The following is an 18,613-nucleotide window of genomic DNA, read 5'->3' as shown; positions in this document are numbered from 1 at the left end:
ACTGTTTTTATCAAAATATAATTAAAATAACAAAAGTAAAAGTACTCAACAAGCAGAATGGCCCATTTCCAAATAATATTATATGTATATGACTTTATAATAACATTATTTATTTGTTGATAATATTTTGTTGTATATTTTGCAAAGTTATTAAATAAATACAGTGGAATTGTAGAGAACAATACGTCCCTCTGAATTATAGAGATTAGAAACTAAAAGTAGCAGAAAATTGAAATACTCATAAAGTACCTCAAAATTGTACTTAAGTACAATACTTGAGTAAAACAGGAGTGGGTTTGATCTCTGCACTACTTTAGAACAGAAAAGTAGAAATCTGAATCAACTTCATTTAAGACAAAATACTTCTGAGATAAAAAGATTACAAACAAGTATTGTCTCATAAAACTCATTTTATTCTGTAAATACTCGAGTTGTTCAGATGATTCGGACCCAGATACCAGGTTCAAATAGACGACGACACAAAACAGAAGAAAACTTTGACAAAGTTCTTTTGATCCGACAGAGAAAAAAATATAATAATTTATGTCCATGATCGATATATGATGAGGAAAATATGTTAAATTATTCTGCTTCCAAAGTTTAAATAATAAAACAAACGTGGCGAGTTCTCAGACCGATGTCCTGATGTTCTGAGCACGTTTTGAGGTGTTTGCACAGCTGTTGCAACATGTCGACTTTCCCTCGTTTGCTTTACCGTTTCTTTGTGTGTGTGTGTGTGTGTGGAATCATTTTCCTCAGTTAAATCATTAAAAGCAGTTAATTGTTTTGTCAATTATTTCAATACTGATTCATTTCTGAGTCACATGAAATGACTCTTCTGTGATCATCAAGGCATTCTTAAATCAACGCTATAAAAAGCTGACGGCTGCTGTAATTTAGATTTTAACACATTCTTTATGCATTGAATCTAGGGTTTAGATATTTTCCACCTTATGACAACATTATATATTACATTTGTATATTTGATGGAATTAACGGTCTGGTGTTTTTCCTCTTCTCTTCCTCTCATCGCTTCAAGTAACCTTCGACACACAGATGTTTGAATTTGAAAGGAAACGTCCAGTGAGCTGTTTAAATGGTTCTGCTGTGAAAACACTAAATCAACTCTCAACATGAAGCCGGTCGGATGCTTTTCACGGTTTGTTAGAATACTTTGAGTTCTTGTTCTAAACACCTGAGACGACTCCTGCTGAGCTCCGAGCAGTAAAGCCTTGTGTTCAATATTTTGGGAAACCTGCTTATTCGCATTTGCTGAGAGTTAAAGTCGTTTTACACCTGAGAGCTGGATATCGCCTCCGTCCCGTCGACGTCAACTACGTCCTTTCGACGTCGCCTACGTCCTGTCGACGTCAACTACGTCGCCCACATCCTGTCTGCTGCTATTCCATTCTGCATCTCTGAATAGTTTCATAATTGGTTTACGGGTTTTCTTGTCCTCTCGTATCCTCAGAAAAGTATAAAATTTTCTTTTTTTACGTTTTCTACAACCGACTCTTCATAAAGTCTTCGGCCAAAATGAAAGTTCAACATTTGTTCTCTTCGGTTCTCCGCGTACTTCTTCCCCGGTTCCGACGACAGACGTCCAGATCGGCTCAACGAACTATCAGCAACAAAGACAACAAGCGTAAATCCCCAAAAATCTAACTAGAAATTCAAGACTTTTTAAAAAAGTCTGTACATTCATAATTGCTAAATTTTAAGAATGAAAAAAACATGTTTGCGTAAAATGTGACGTAAAGTTCTCATCAGCTGTGCAAAATCTCATCTCAAGAACTTCAGCAGACATCGTGAAATCTCCTGAAGTAAAGTAAAATCATTGGTATCGAGCTAAACTTCTGGTCATCGACGCGAGAGGACGCTGTGCTACTCATGAAGTAGCAGCTAGCATACAGTAGCAGCTAGCATACAGTAGCAGCTAGCATACAGTAGCATCTTAGCAGAAAGCAAAGGTTACGTAAATATTAAAAAAACGGCAGAAAGACGTTTTAAATGAAGTTTCATTACTTTGTCGTCCAAAATGAGTAGAGTTTGGTGAACGTGACTTTAAATAATCGCACGAGCAGAACTTCCCGATGTGAACACAGTAGATGTTCCCGCAGCCGGTAACAGCCCGTTTGCTTTAATATCATCATTTCATTCAATGAGCCCATATTAAAATATAATAAATACATCCAAATGAGAGTCCGTGGGGGGGGGGAGACATTCACTGAGGTGCTCCGAGCTGACGGAGTCTGGAAGGCCGAGCAGAAGAAGAAGAAGAAGAAGAAACGGTTTGGTTGCATTTGGTCGTGTCGTAATCCGTGTTTAGTGTTTGGCTTCTTGTGTTAAAGCAGCTTTGGTGAGGGCAAAAAAATACAACAACTAACAACTGAAAATCATGTCAGTTTACGTCCAAAAATGGAAACATCCCGAAACCTCAGGGAGGGAATGTTGCAGCTCGTCCTCTGTGACCGGCTGCGTGTCCAGCTGTGCAAATAAATGAGCTGCTGCATTAGCGAGCTGCTGCATTAGCATGTCGCGCCAAACGTCAACAGCTTCTCTCTCTCTCTCTCTCTCTCTCTCTCTCTCTCTCTCTCTCTCTCTCTCTCTCTCTCTCTCTCTCTCTCTCTCTCTCTCTCTCTCTCTCTGTGTGCTCAAACTTGAATTCTTTCTGTTCTTAATACTGTCGATGAGTGTGGGTTTAGATGGCGTGTGTGATGTAGAAGATGAACTCCATGTCCATGGCGGTCTGCGGTACGCTAGCGCTGCCTCCGTGGATGACGGGGATCAGAGCGCCGTCCAGCTCGTTCATGTAGCGCTGAGGGAGGAGCCGGCCTCCGGAGCCGGCCTGGTACTCCACCTGAGGGCGGAGCAGGAAGAAATAAACACGATTTACATGTTTAGGGATCACACAGAGAAGAACAACTCATGTCGAGATGCTTTAGAAACAGGAAGTCTTTTGATAAGCTACTGATAAGCTCCGGTTATCAATAAGATGTTCGCACCATGTCAGCCTGTGTGGAGATGCGGAGCGAGAGCGAGTTGATGCCGCTGGACGTGAGGACGGCGAGGTGAGGAGTCAGAGCGCTGCAGGCGGCCAAAGCCATCTCCTTCTGGAACACGCTGCAGGACGACAGCACCGACTCCAGGCTGCAGTCAGGAGTCTTCAGCTGGTAGAAAACCTGGAGGGACATTCAGAGAACCCGGACCGTCAACTAAAAACCTGGAAACACGACGTTCATCGGGTGCAAAAAAGACTCGGCTCCTTTAATAAAGTCACCTCGGTGCATCTGATGGTGCGTCCGTCCGACTCGAACTCCGTGTCCTGCTGCATCCGCACGCTGCGGACGCCGTCCAGAGGCCTCCCATCGACCCCGCTGGTTCTGCTGCAGACGAGCAGGAGAAGACCACGTTACACAGAAACTCACAAGTCATAAATACTGAGTCACAAAACAGTGAAAACAATAACATTTCACTTCATTCTGTGAACCACAAGCTGACATTTAACGGTTCACAGCGCTCTTCATGTTTTTACTAAATGTCTTATTTGTGTTGAGGAAACAAGAGGAGGGAGTTCTGCACTAAAATGACGATAATATTTGATGTCACACGTATTTGAATTAACCTTCTGACCTCTGGATTGAAAAGCGTGTTTTCTTTGAACAATCGCCAAAACTACACCGTTTATCAGCCAGAAGCTGTAAAAAACCTCATTATGGTTAGATTTTCATCTTTCGGACGGTCCTTGAACACATCGCGTGTGATGAACACGTCCGTCAGAAAAAGCCCCAAAACGAAGCTTAAAATTGTGACATTTCATGAAAAACATTTAATCTTCATGTTCTCATTTAAAATCTGTCCTCTAATAAAGAGTTCACTTCAACCAGACTGTGTAAAAACTATGAAGTCATGATTGATTCATCTGAGACCAACAGTCATGTGACCACAAGAGGAGGAACTCTGACTGAACTACAGGAAGAGGAGAGGAGAGAGGAGAGGAGAGGAGAGGAGAGGAGAGAGAGGAGGGAGGAGAGGAGAGAGGAGAGGGGAGGGGAGGGGAGAGAGGAGAGGAGAGGAGAGAGAGGAGGGAGGAGAGGAGAGGAGAGGGAGGAGAGGAGAGGAGAGGAGAGAGGAGAGAGGAGAGAGGAGAGGAGAGAGGAGAGGAGAGGAGAGAGGAGAGGAGGGAGGAGAGAGGAGAGGAGAGGAGAGGAGAGAGGAGAGGAGAGAGGGGAGGAGAGGAGAGAGGAGAGGAGGCTGAAACATGTTAATAGTTTAGTATTTAAATCACGTAGAGATTTTAGATTCCATTGTTTTCAAATTTTTGTAAAGTTAATCATCAAAGAAATCACCGCGCCGTGACTTCTGTGTGTTGTTACATCTCTTCTGCTTGTGTAAACTCAAGAGAAACAAACTAAAACATCTGACTTTACAGTTACAAACTGTGCAGAACACAGAGTTACTCTCCGTGTGTGTGTGTGTGTGTGTGTGTGTGTGTGTGTGTGTGTGTGTGTGTGTGTGTGTGTGTGTGTGTGTGTGTGTGTGTGCAGATTGCAACAGAGCGAGTAAACAGCTGAGTCAGCGCGTCGTTACCCCGTGTTGACGGGTGAGCTCAGGTCGACCCAGCGGACGCTGACGTTCTCCCGGAGCTCCCCTCCGTTGTTCCTGCCACACGGGATGTGGAAGTCCGTCTGCTCCCTCAGGGCGCCGCGCAGAGACTCCATGGTCTCCGGAGGGATTTGAACCATCAACCCGTCTGAGGAACAAATCCCAGTTACGATAGGTCCAAAAACAACAAAGAAAGCATTGAGGAACAAGAGCCAGTAGATCAGTGAGTTTACCCTCTACGATGCTGGACTTGGCGATGAAGCCCGAGGAGGCCTTCAGGGCCCCGTTGAACACCACGAAACTGGCCCCGGTCACTGTAACAAAAACACAGAATGACGTCATTGTGCTCGTCTTCTAGACTGCGATTGGACGGAGGGATTCCCCGACGGCTCTCACCCGTGCGGGTCTTGTCGGGCTTGCTGTTGGCCTGCGTCTGGTAGTTTCCCTCCTCGTTCTGGAAACACACGAGGTGAGAGTCGGCCTCCGAGCTGAACCTCGCTCCGATGCTGATGACGTGCTCGTTGGACGCGTTCACCACCTTCTGCATCTGTAAACAACACACAGGAAACACAGTCACGGTGCTGCAGAAGCTCGTAAAAAAGTACAACATGTACCTCTGAGATGTAGTACAGTAAAAAGTACAACATGTACCTCATTGAAGCTACTTTTGGGGATGTCGATGTAGCTGTGACCCATCTCCATGTGGATCCTCAGGCCCTCCACCACCGACAGGCTGTACTGGTAGTTCCTCAGGTCCTGTGGAGAAAAAAAAACAACTTCAATATTTGCATGTTGGTGCTCCGAATGAAGCCGATAAGGAAAGGAAACAAGGAGCCTCAAGAGTGAAACTCTCTTCCCGTCAGGAGCCGAAAGCTAAAATATAAATGTTCTCAGATCAAACGGCACCACGGTGGACGTTTCTCTGGCAGCGGGATGAAGAAGTGAAGTACGTGACTTTAGTTCATATATAATACTTCATATATTCATATACAAGACTGAGGACACTATAAAGACTCCTACGTGTTTGTGTTTCATTACTTACAGCCAGCAGGTTCATGATGGTGTGTCCCGTCTCTCGATACACGGAGTCACGAAATCGAACACTTGTCAGCGTGGTGGGATAAACTGGAGAAGAGCGATACGAGCACAATGTTAAAGGTTATTAACACGATAATTAATCATCTTTATCTGGAGATTATTAATAGTGTGGTGACTGATTTACAGACATTTAATAAAAATACGATACAAATATTTCATTTTGGATAAAATAACATTCAGAGCTGCAAAGAACAATTTCCATTAATAATTAATTTGGTGAATTTGTGTGCACACACCGCTGTATTCAGCTCCGAGCCGCAGGAGCAGCCGGAGGGGGAAGACTTTGGCCCAGGGAACCTCCAGCTTCTGGACCAGCAGCCCGAACATGAAGGGCTGAGGAGGCAGCGTGAGTCCGTCCAGAGGCTGACAGCTGGGGGAGAAGAACAGCATCCCGGCGTGGTCCTTACTGCCCAGGAAGCTGCTGGTGAACGTCACGTTATCCAGCTCCTCCAAGAACTTCCCTGTAACACACACGACAACGGCTCTGTAGTGTGTGTGTGTGTGTGTGTGTGTGTTGTTGCAGACAGACAGGTGGGCTGCGTGTTGTTGTTGCGTCTACCTTTCTGGGCTTCTTGGTAAATGTTGAGATAAAGTGTGAAGAGGTCTTTTGGGAGAGTTTTCTCTTCCGGCAAACACTCCAACAGGAACACCAGCTCCCTCTGCCCGAGAGCCTGCAGCCCGTTAGAGCCGAAGCACCAGCACTGACGACCGGAGTCTGGAGAGAGAAACACCACAGAGTTAACCGTCTGCACCACTTCTCCTTTCACACACTCCACAGGAACCTTCTTCCGTTTCATCCTTCACAATAAAAGCCCCAGACACACACACACACACAGGGTGCTTTCCTCGACATAATTAGCTCACACTCACGATTCTAAAGTATGTTCGACTCACATGTCACCAGTTTGACGTTGACCAGCAGGTTGGCGTTGAGAACAAACGTCAGCGGTCGAGGTCCTCCCTCCTCTAATAGGTGCAGAATCTGGCAGGGGGCGGGGCTTTCCTCAACCAAAACATCTGGAGAGAAACAGACAACGCAGAGATGCAGCGTGAGTTCATCACATCTCTCTGTTGAAGTCAAGACTTCTTTTGACGTTCACAGCGTTTTAAAAATGATTTTTGGCTCCTGGTGCTTTTATGACTAAGATCTTAAAACGTATTTTTCCATTGATGTCGTAATAAATGACCACTGTGAGTTTCTACTGAAGCTCTTACACTTTACATCAATTGAGTCATTTCTTAGAGAACTCTGGTGTTTCTTTTATGAAGTCTGACTACTTTCTCACATGCTGTGTAGGTTTTGGCTGAATATTCATGTATTCATATCTGCACTTTACATGGATCAAAGAGGACTCGAGTCGATTTAAACATGATGTCGTTCCTTCACAGACTAACAAACACAAAGACTGAAACTAAATGAAATAAAAACAGACCTCCCACTTCGTCCTCCCCGGTGGTGATGAGCAGAGGAGGGAGATCGTCCTCGTTATCCGGCAGCAGGCTGGGAACCCTCGTCACACACGAGCCGATCCCAGAGAGCAGCGCGTAGTCCCAGGGGCCGGACACGGGGGGCCGGACCGCCTCCACGGCTCCGAAGGCTTCAGAGGCTTCAGGGGCCGAGGAGCCGCCGACCTCGACCTCCGAGCCGGGCTGAAGACACGAGAGGATCGGTCACTGTGGCGTCGTTAAGACGACGATTATTACTGTTCACTATTATTCACTAAATGTAGTTTCTGGTGCTTTGAAAGCTTCAGAGAAACAGCTGTTTGAAGATGTTTTCACAACAATATAAAATAAATATTAAAGAGGGAATTATGACTCCTTTAACCTCCGAACACGAGCTCTGAGCAGCTTATAAGACGTGATTAAAACTACCAATACTGTAAGCAAAGAAATCATTGATTTCCAAATCTCTGTGGATATTATTTTTTAATTTAATGATAGGTCTATGTTTTCCATTTAGAACAAGGATCAGGTAAATAAATCTGCTTCAATATTACGGTTATTGCATCATCGCTACTTAAAAACATCCAAACTGTCCTTTTGATCACAGAAACTTTCTCTAAAGGAGAAAAAGTAGCTAAAAAGTCCTTAAACTTCGGCCGTGTGGATCACGCGTCTTACTGTTTGGTCCGGAGAGACGGAACCGAACTCCTGCGAGCTCCGGCGGCTCGTCACCGACAGCTTGGTCGTGTCCGCCACCTCCCCGTTGGGCAAGATGCCGTCGGCGAACCAGACGCGCTTCTGCTCCCGAGGACAACCTGACGAACACAGGAAAAGAAAAAACTGATTTTTAAGGGTTTCAGTTCAGGGAACAACAACGGTGAACGTATAAAGACTCTGTGCAGTATTTAAGAGCAATCATACTGTCATTGTTTGGGTGTTTGAGAACGGACACAGGCACCATGACGGTGGGCGGAGGAGAGTTAAGAGTGCCGGCGGCTCGAGCCTGCTGCAGAGGGGGGATGGTGCTGCAGTACTCAGACGGGACGTTGGGGTTTGGACTTGGACCTGCAGGACTCATCATCCGCTCCAGGGCCTGGGCTACAAGGAGAAACACGTCGTAGAGGCGTGTTAATCTCAGCACAAGTTGAACTCATCTTCACTCTGCTGGCTAAACTAGATTCACTTCATCGCTGTGTGAGTCCAGACTGAAACATTGCTATCGGACGGATGGTCATGAATCTCTGAGCTGACATTCATGCTCCCCAGAGGATGAATCCTGCTGACTTTTCCTCCAGCACCACCATCAGATCGAGATTTGCTCATTTGACACTTGGATAAACTGCCATGAAATGTGTTATTTGTTGATCCCTTTGTTTATTTATTCGGCACCATCGTCAGGTCGACATTTTGATCTGTGGAAATCTTTGGTTTACGGTGAAATACCTGAAACACTGATGACAGCCTCATCAATCTCGGCTGTTCTTCGTGTTTAATGCTAATTAGCAAATGTTAGCATGCTGGGATCCCAAATTAAGAAAGTAAACATCAACTCTTAAAACAGCCTGTTAGCATTCAAACATTCACATGTTCCTGTTATTGGCTTTTTTTGCAACCGATAAACAGGAAGTGACCATATCTGGACTGAGGAGGAGTGACGTAGAGACGCCGTATACGTCTCTGCTAGAGACCTGTCAATCACTGTGTAGCCCCGCCCCTAAAGCATCCCCTGCTTTATGGTCTGTGTGACTCTAAATGGACCATCATTTACTAAATGAACATCATGCTGTATTGAAGAAGACTTGAAACTAGAGATTGAGACCATAAACTCATGTTTACAATGTTTACTGAGGTAATAAATCAAGAGAGAAGTAGAGTCATTTTCTCATAGACTTCTATACAACCAGAGGAGTCGCCCCCTGGTGGACACTAGAGAGAATGCAGCTTTAACACATGAAGCTTTGGCTTCACTCTTCAGGACCGGAGGTTGCCGCCTGATTCTCTACCAGGATGCAGGTACAGTTACAGATTCATTTGCATCGCTGATACTTTAAATTAACGCGGACACAAGCATGAAGAGGTTTCTTTGATATTGGAGGATTCTGTTAATAGCAACTCAAATAAAATGAAGCCTGAAGCAACTGATGACGACGATGATGCGGTCAGATATTAAACCAGCTAATTCAGAAGCAGAACTGGAGTGTGTGAGTGTGTGAGTGTGTGAGCTCAGAGGACATTCAGTGGACGATGTCGTAACGACGGAGAGGCAGCGGCTGTGATTGGAGGTTACTGGGATGACTAACCTGAGCTTGGTGAGTGGTTCGTGTGTAGCTACGTTTCATTTGTTTTAATAAATAAAAAGCTTGTTTTGTGCGCTCAGACACATTTGACGGACGGCTCTGCAGAACACGACGTGGAGCAGATGAATGAAGGTTATTGCAAACAGGACGGACGTGAGTTGTTGCTTCCAGGAAAGCTGGCTCAAGAAAATGCTGATGTAGCACTCGTCTGCATTATATTGATTAAGCGTCATAGATCTTTATCGATCTGTTGTGTACCGACAACAACTACCGTGTGGTGTACAAAAGCACGGGAACACAGAACGACATCGGGAGGAAGACGACAGCGAAGACGTTACAGTGATTCAGACCCCTGTTAACCCTCTGAACCCCGGCATGATGGGAAAGCAACTTTTCTTTAAACTATCACCAAAACGACAGCGTTCATCTCAGCCAGAAGCTGTAAAAAACCTCATTACCGTCAGATTCTCATCTTAACGACGGTCCTTGAACACATCATGTGTGACAAATAATTCCGTCAGAAAAGGCAGCCACAACTAAACTTAAATTTCATCAAAAACATTTTAGTCTACAAATTTCTCCACAAATAAAGCGTTTACTTTAACCAGATTGTGACAACAAATCAGAGAAACTTTGACTGAACTTCAGGAAGTGAACACAGAGCAGAGAGGAGAGGAGAGAAGAGGAGAGAGGAGAGGAGAGAGGAGAGGAGGAGAGGAGATGAGGCTGTAAAAATGTGAATAGTTTAATATTTATAACACGTAGAGAATCTGTTTTTGTTCTCAACATTAGTAAAACTTGTGGACACTTGGAAACATGTTGAATAAATAGATTCTATTGTTTAAAAATGTTTGTAAAATAAATGATCAAAGAAATTCAACTTGCGTTTCTGTCTTTATAATGATTTTAAGTCATTAGAACTGTTGTTCTGCACTAAAGACGTGTTCTAGTTCTCTCTACTTCTAGTCATGACGGTTCTGTTTCAAAGAGGAGCAGGACTTTTATTTTGGAGTGAAATTAAGGCGCAAAAGAGAGAAAAATGTGACCGGAGCAAGAAATTGCCCCTGACGGCTTTGGGGTTGAGAGGGTTAACGGATAAAAATAGTCCCACAGCATCACTACAAGGAGAGTCGATTCATCCTGGAAAACGATGACAAGGCATAAAAAAAGTCATCCAGGGCTTCAGGCCAAAAACTCTCAGCATGAGGAAGAAATCCACGAGTGACCTCATTCTATATTTACCACCAATATACACAAATATTCCTCCGATTATAAAAGCACCACAACAAACCAGCAAAGACACACAGAGGCAGTGAACAAACGCAGCTTACCTCTTCCTCATCATCATCATCTTCCTCCTCTCTGCTAAAACTCAACCGGTCCAACTCACTGCGAGTCTGTTCCTCAGTCTGACTTCAGACACTCCCATCACAGCCGCTCCTCGCCTCACATCCTCAGAGTCTACGTCTGTTGTTAGCCGCGATAGCCTGTTAGCTTCAGGCTGTGTGTGTGTGTGTGTGTGGTGAGCTTCACATGCAGCTCACCACACTGTTATGAGAGATGAAGGGAGGGAGTGAGGGAGGGAAGGAGGAAGGAAAGGAGGGAGGGAGAGGTGACGGAGAGGAGAGAGCGATGGCGTCACAGCCGCTCGAGCATCCGCCAGCCGCAAGAAGTGGATCACCGCTTCCTTCTTAATTTAGACGACAGCGTGTGCGAGCATCACATGTACACACACACACACACACACACACACACACACACACACACACACACACACACAATCACACACACACACACACACACACACACACACACACACACACACACACAATCAAGGACAAATGCCAGTGTCCTGCTATAACTCTCCTCCCTCTCTCCATCCATCCATCTCCCCCTCCTCCCCGTCTCCCCCTCTCCATGCTGCAGTCTTTTAACCATAAAAAGGTCAGACTATGAAACCAGACCACAAAAAAGAAAAACAATCTGCCTTTAAATACATATATTTTATATGGAAATAGATGGAAAGACACCAATTCTTCATGTGAATGTTTGAATATTGAACAGCCTCTGAGCTGCATAATGAAAACGTTACTGTGATGTTATTAAGTTTTCATGACGACTTCAGTCTATTTAAAGACGACTCATAGTCCTGTGAGGCAAACTATATTTACCCACCAAACAGGGACATATCAAAGCAATATATATTAAATATTAAAGCTGCATTAACTGATTTTTTTGGGGCAGAAACACAAGCTTTAAACTCAACATGGACATATTGTCTGAATCCGAAATGATTCGCCATTTTTTAACCAAGCACCATAAACTAGTTACATGTAATGATCTGCCTGTTATACACTCTTTGGCCAACAGGAGGCTTCGTGAGCACATGAATCCTCGAGGAAGGACCCTCTTGCCATCACTGCCATGTACCATCATGCATTGCGTTGAAGGAATAAATGGCAGACGGAGAACGGAGGAGAGAGCGGCACGATTGAGACAAATCCACGAGTTGTGGCACTAAAATAATACATTTAACGGCCAGAAAGCAGTTTGTATTTATTTATTAATTTACAAAAAATACACTTATTGGCCCCATATGGACAACGGCAGCGTATACCGCTTTACTACTTCCATTCTTACCTTTCACAATAAAAGCCCTAGACATACACGAGGCATCACTGTTTATCTGGGGAATATGAATTCACTACATTTCTGATAAAAAGGCTACTCAACAAAATAGATTACCACATGTATTTATCAGAAAAGATTATGCATTTTAATAACGATGGTCCACTGACGTTTCACATTTTAATTGTGTAAAAGCAGTGCCCCAGGAAGTTCTACCGACCTTAAATAGAACTTCCTGGATCGTGAGTAGGAACACGTGAACTTTTATCACCTAATAAAGTCGTTACGACAAACGTGTCACCAAACTGTTGCATGTTACTCACGATTCCTTGACTTGAGTGCAGCATTCTTTCTCTTTTAGCTCCGTTTTTTGGTCTCCACCAACAAAAATAAGGGAAAAATCTTGTTTCTTTAGCTGCTAAACGCTCCACCATGTTCAACAGATCAGTGGATAGCTGTGTGTTTGCTGTACGGCGGGTTTTTATAGAGAAACGAGGTTGATGGTAGCGGTGACGGGGAAGCTGCAGCTGTAAAAACCAAAACAACGAGCTGAAAGACGCTAAAACGCTGAGTCATGCTCTGAACTACAGAGTCGGGTAATAATTAACCTTTTACATTGCACGCATACATTTAATCCATTAATATAAAAACACTGATTAGTGAAGCTTTAAAGTGTCTTAAAGTAACTTTTAAAATGTGTTTTCTTTCACTATTTCTACCTGATCTTCCACTTTATTACTCTCATTTGCACAGTTGGTGAATCCTTTTATCAGCAAGCAGCAGGAAGGACGTGTTCTCTGTCTTTTCAGCATGATAATATAATTTAAATCGGAATAATTCAGAAAGCCGTTCAGTCTTCTTTCTAATTCTTTAAACGTCTCCGTCCCTTTTGAGAGGTTTGTCAGTAACTCACATCGTTTCTTTTGTTTCTTGGAGGTAAACAAACCTTCTGAAGGACATTCCTGTTAAAGATCCAACTGTAGTTGAATAAATATCTGGTTTTATTTGCACACTTCTGCATTAGGAGCTGGTCTTTAGCTCTCACGTCCGTAACAGATGTGTGGAAGTGAGTCTCTGATCTCGGGAGATGAAAGCTTACCTCGGTGTATCGTATCGAAGCAGACGACGCACACGCGAGCCTCCTTCTCCAGGTACTTCAGCTTACACTTCCTGTTGCAGCACCCGGCACAGTAAACCTGCCACCGAGGAGACAACAACAACAACAATTCACTGAACATGTGAACATATGTGTGTGTGTGTGTGTGTGTGTCGATCTAGTCTGTGAAGTAGCAGAACAATAACAAACAGTCCTCTCTAATGCTGCTTTAATCACTGGCCCTTAAAGGACTTAAAGCGCTCACGGCTCAGTGGAGATCTAGAGGAAGAAGAAGAAGAAGAAGAAGAAGAAGAAGAAGAAGAAGAAGAAGAAGAAGAAGAAGAAGAAGAAGAAGAAGAAGAAGAAGAAGAAGAAGAAGAAGAAGAAGAAGAAGAAGAAGAAGAAGAAGAAGAAGAAGAAGAAGAAGAAGAAGAAGAAGAAGAAGAAGAGACTGGTGTCGCCCCCTGGTGGACACTAGAGAGAATGCAGCTTTAACACAGATGAATCGTTACTATTGTAACTACATCAACAGAACATTTAAGTGAAACTCTAGTAAACAACAGAAGTGTCTGAGCTGACTTTCGTACCTTCCCGCAGGCTCGACAGTGGTGCCTCCTCTTGGTGAAGGTGAACCTCTGGTAGCAGTTCATGCAGTTGGGAGCTTCGGCGTCGGGCACCCATGAGGGCTGCCTGCTGCCCAGCTCCTCCGCTCCGTCTCTCTTCCAGTTCACCGTCCCAGCTCCCTCGGCGGGCGACCCCCCGGGGTACGGCGGAGGCTCTGAGAGTTCATCGTACCCGACGCTGTAGTCCCGATGCTCCTGAGAGGCGCACATCGGGCTCAAATCCCTGATGTTGGCACCGTGCTCGTCCGTGAGACTTGAGGGTGAACTGTCTTCCTCGTCCTCGGGTGTGCCGAGCGTCTCGGTCTGCTCGTCTTTCTCTTCCTCCCCCGTTGGTGGAGATCTGGCGGTTTGGCAGTGTAGTTGTTTAGGTCTCGCGCCTCCATAGGAGGGCTGCTGATCGGCGGACTGGAAAGAGTTGCTGGTTAAGGAGAGTTCTGGCTCCTCTTGGCAAGGAGGTCCGCAAGAGTCCCGTGATGGAGCACCGGGGTTAAAACCTCCCTCTACAGACACGCACATTGTTCTGTCGCTCTCCGGAGAAGTCAGATCGCAGCTCCTCAGCTCCTGGCCCACAAGCCGGCCCTCCAGATCTCCATCAGACTCCGAGAGACCCCGAGTGAAATCTCCCGACATGCCGCAGTAAGAGACGCCTCTCTGCTCCGCTTCCGTGTGCGCCTGCAGGAAGGCGTCCAGCTCCTCGTCCGTGACCAGCAGCTCGGCCTGGTCGCTCTCTGGGAGGTATTCGAAGCCGAACTCGGGGGGGTCGACCGGGCTGGATTCTGAGCGGTCTGCAGCAGCAGCAGCAGCAGCAGCAGCAGCAGCAGCAGCAAGATCCAGAGCGAGATGCTGCTGCCCCTCTGGTGACTCCCGGCCATCCGCAGGTGACGAGTCCTCTACAGGGTCCTCGAAACGGGACCTGGCTTCCGAGGCCGACGTGGCGGAGTCGGCCTCTGTGCACTCGGAGGCATCCGCCGCCTCGTCACGCGGCTCCGCCGCCTCATCACACGGCTCTGCAGCTCGCCTCGACTCATCCTCCTCTGAGGACATCGTGTTCAACAGAGCTCCACACATGGACACGGCGATGGGGAGGCACGACAGGCCCACCGACACGCCGTCTGACTGTAAGGACTCACCTTCATCCGGGGCTTCCTGTGACTCCGAGGCTGTTGTTTCTTTAATGATGATAACGGGGAGAGGGGCCTCCGGCTCACGGTTATCAACCGTTTGGTTTGTGCAAGCCGCCTCCTTACAGTTCCTCTCCTCGTTCTCGGCGGACTCGGCCGTCCTCGGTGACGGTGAATCCTCTGCGGACTCGCAGCTCCTCTCCACCGCAGCAGGGAGAATGACGTCCAGCAGACTGAGCGAGGCGGAGAATCCACCGATCTGCTTGCAGGCGTCTAAACCAAGCAGCTCGTCGTCTCCGAAGCCGTCGCTTCGCTCCTCTCCGGTGACCACTGGGCTGTCGAAGTCCACGAGCAGCCCGTCCTCCTCCTCCACCTCCTCCTCCTCTTCTTCCTCCTCCGCCATTTGCTTCTCCACCACGTCCAGCTCGCTGAATGCGTCGTGGCTGTCGGCCCTGACCAGGACGGCCGAGCCGGTGTCGTTCACGAGGTCGCACACCGGCTTCAGGGCTCGGTCGGGGCAGGGAGGAGCCGAGCTCTGAGCCGCCGGCCGGCAATCCACCGAGGAGAGGAGGTCCACCGCCGTGAGGGGCTGACCTTTGACTTCTCGGTCATCGTCGTCGGCGCAGCTGTTTTGAGCGGCGGCGGGGCGGTCGGGACAGCTGGCGGCTGAACCGTAGTGGAGAGAGTTCAGGTCGGGGAGGTTCGGTGGGACGTTGGAGGCCTCGGAGGTTAAAGAGCCCAGTGAGGAGAACGGGTACACAGACGGCTTCAGGAAAACTGATCTGCATTCATGTTCCTCTGAAATAATAAAAAGAACGAAACATGTTGAACTCAGATATCAGGAAGAAATATTTATAATTTAGATATGAAACTATGTTACTGATGTTTAGTAGTACAAATGTATTTCTCTAACAATGATTTAAATTAATTTGCAAAAATCTTACGGATCGGACCTTTTCATAAGTTTAGGTACACACTCTTTTCTTTAATTGGAAAATAAAGCTGCAACGATTAGTTGACTAATCAATTAGTTGATGGACAGAAAAATAATCTAACTATTTTGAAAATCAATTCATTAAAAATCTGACTTATTTTCAAAACAAAAACAGCAGAAAATGCCGTTTTTAGCATTCAGATAAGTTGATTTTCTGCTTTTCTCTGTTTTATATTAAAGTGAATGTCTTTAAGTAACAAAGCTGAAAAAACAAGACTTTAAAAGGACATGAGATGGACGTTTATCGCTATTTTCTGATATTTTATAGATCAAACAATGAATCAGTTAATCTAGTAAATAATGGATTAACCATAATGAAAATAACGAGTTAGTTGCAGCCCAACTGTGTCAGCACGCTGTATATTGTTTACTGTGTGTTTGTTCTTTCTTTTTGACAAATCTAATGATTTCAAAATGTCAACATGAGCTCTGAGATATTTTGATGAACATTTTTCTCTCTTTTTCGACACCTAACAGACCAAACAGAGAGTCGACTGATCAACGATGAAGCTAATCATTACTTGAGGCCCGTTTGTTGTTTCTTACCAGTATTGAGCTCAAAGTCATCCAGCAGTTTGTCCAGATCACAAACAGCAGCCTTGAAGAAGCTGTCCATGCTGGACTAAAGCGACGGGCCCTGAACCCCCTCCAATTCCTAACAAGACACAAAAAGAAACTTATTATTAAAAACAACAAATATCTTCACAGTCTAATGTCTAAAGTCAAACATGATCAACTACAGTACAATCACTGCCAACAACTGAAGAAGTGAAAAAACGGTTTGTACTTTAATCATTTATGTGTTTTACGTTTCAAACTTGCTCCTTTAATTCTGTATAATCCAAAATACGTTTCTATCGATTCCTGATTATAACGTTGAGGCTTGAGCATCACCACCACCTGAGGGCCATGTGGGGACTTTTCCTCTCCGTGTTGAACCGGAGTCACGAGGTTCAGCTTTCACTGAGAATGAACGTTAATAAATATGTTTTTGTCGCCTCGTGAAAGGAAAACTATGTTGTCTCAAATGTCCTCATCTGTATTTCTGTGCATCAACACAGGATTTTGATCAGATGACTCTTTTCTTTTCCTGCGATTATTGAAAATAAAAGAAGTGATTGTGACTGAATACACAGAAACCAGCTGTTAATAAAGACACAAAGGACACAAAAGAGCTCTAAAACTGTAGAGACGCTTCCTTTCCTAACACACTGGGGTCTATGGAGGCTAAACATAGTTAGGAATGAGGAAGCCAGTCTCACTAAACACACATCACACGGTTAATCGTCACAGTACAAATATGCACTTACAGGAATGTGGAGTAACCAGATCTGAACAAAAGTCATCTGGTATTTCTCTGACAATTAAATATATTTATTCTAAGTTCTTATCAAACTTTCATGTAAGTGTTATACTTACTTAAGTATATATTGGGAGAGGAGGCTGTGTTATGGCCAGTAGTAAAAGAAGTACTCTTATCTTGTACTTATGTAAACGCAGCAGTACAAAGTGAAACTACTTTATAGCCTCCTGGTTAGCCTGGTTTAACCTCTGAGATGTAGTACAGTAAAAAGTACAATATGTACCTCTGAGATGTAGTACAGTATGAAGTACAGTAGAGATGTAACGTTAGTGGAGGCGATGTATACAGCAGCATGAAATAGACATATTGAAGTAAAGTATATTGAATGATTACTTCTTAACTGCACGCTACCACTGGTGAACTGGTAGAGATATTTACAGACGAAGTACAAACTGAAATCTCAGATGAGGTCACATAATCTGCCGGTAACATATATTGTCGTAACACCGATGGCAACCGGTGTCAGGCTGAATATCAATGCAACTTAAAAACTTCAGTGAAGACAATGTAACGCTGTCAGTTAAAGACCGTTAGACGTTAATTCCAAAAACGTAATAAGAACCCACTTTCAGCTACAGGATTAGCAAAACAAGCTAACTAACGTTACAGTGAGCTAACAGCTAACGTTAGCATTAGCTACTGTAACACTTCACCACAACAACCACTTAGCTTGGATGCTAATTATAGGGCTGATTGTAAGTTAACGTTAACGGTTAACGTCTGCTATCAATATAAAAACACCCTGTTGTAGTTAGTCACGTGATTACAGCAGGTGTAGCTAAAGTTAGCATGTTAGTTATGTTGTTATTGAAGGCGTTAGCTGGCTAATGTAGCTAACTGTGTTTTTAACCCGGTTTTATTCTGTGACTAATACATTCCTTACCAGTACTGGTTTTTATTCCATAACTCCGACGTCACATTCCGGTTCAAAACGGGAACAAACGTGGCCCGTGTCGTCGTCTCATTCTTCCGTAACAAGGCAGTTAAAGTTGTGTGTGAGAGAGAGAGAGGCTAACTAGCTAGTTGGAATAGTGTTTTTTTTATTGGAGATGTGTGTGAATTCTCCACTCAGGCGGCCATCTTGAAACTGACTGTCGCGAGGTCACAGGATCTGGAAATCCAAACTGACATTTATTTATTTTATTTATCTATTCACTAGGAGTTATAGTTCATGTAAGTGGTTATAATTTACACTCAATGGACACTTTATTATTTACACTTACTTTAAAAGTTATTTATTCAGCCCTGTGGAATGTAACTAAGTACATTAACTTAAGCTCCTGTACTTATTATGACATTCTTCTCACATGTACACACAAACTGAAAGTAGTAGTTATGTAAT

The 18,613-nt window shown here is 44.7% G+C and overlaps 1 protein-coding gene across 3 annotated transcripts; it reads right to left on the bottom strand.

Moving 5' to 3' along the window:
• Positions 1-392: 392 nt before the first annotated feature.
• Positions 393-18,331, bottom strand: zfyve16 (zinc finger, FYVE domain containing 16). 3 transcript variants are annotated; one of them, XM_079178944.1, is made up of 18 exons: positions 18,155-18,331; positions 16,455-16,563; positions 13,758-15,712; positions 13,174-13,270; positions 8,071-8,247; positions 7,828-7,964; positions 7,137-7,353; positions 6,598-6,720; positions 6,263-6,418; positions 5,940-6,164; positions 5,648-5,730; positions 5,257-5,361; positions 5,002-5,152; positions 4,839-4,919; positions 4,591-4,753; positions 3,281-3,386; positions 3,006-3,182; positions 393-2,860 (listed from the first exon to the last, which is right to left on the bottom strand). In XM_079178944.1, exons 2-18 carry the CDS (start codon positions 16,522-16,524, stop codon positions 2,702-2,704), a joined length of 4,182 nt encoding a protein of 1,393 aa, XP_079035070.1. In that variant the 5' UTR covers positions 16,525-16,563; positions 18,155-18,331; the 3' UTR covers positions 393-2,701. The 3 variants fall into 3 exon arrangements, with proteins under 3 accessions (XP_079035070.1, XP_079035071.1, XP_079035072.1); XM_079178945.1 differs by having other exon boundaries at positions 3,281-3,383; XM_079178946.1 differs by lacking the exon at positions 8,071-8,247.
• Between the last annotated feature and the right edge of the window lie 282 nt (positions 18,332-18,613).

This window comes from Pholis gunnellus (assembly GCF_910591455.1).
Source record: "Pholis gunnellus genome assembly, chromosome: 18".
Classification (NCBI taxonomy): domain Eukaryota; kingdom Metazoa; phylum Chordata; class Actinopteri; order Perciformes; family Pholidae; genus Pholis; species Pholis gunnellus.
Note: the sequence above shows the minus strand (reverse complement) of the source record. Positions and strands in the feature narration are given on the sequence as shown.

Excerpts from the sequence above, each read along its gene's own strand:
- zfyve16 (XM_079178944.1), bottom strand. The coding sequence starts at position 16,524 with ATGGACAGCTTCTTCAAGGCTGCTGTTTGTGATCTGGACAAACTGCTG. Across the intron at positions 15,713-16,454 it reads TGACTTTGAGCTCAATACTG|AGGAACATGAATGCAGATCA; the intron begins GTAAGAAACAAC and ends TTATTATTTCAG. Across the intron at positions 7,965-8,070 it reads CAAACACCCAAACAATGACA|GTTGTCCTCGGGAGCAGAAG; the intron begins GTATGATTGCTC and ends TGTGTTCGTCAG.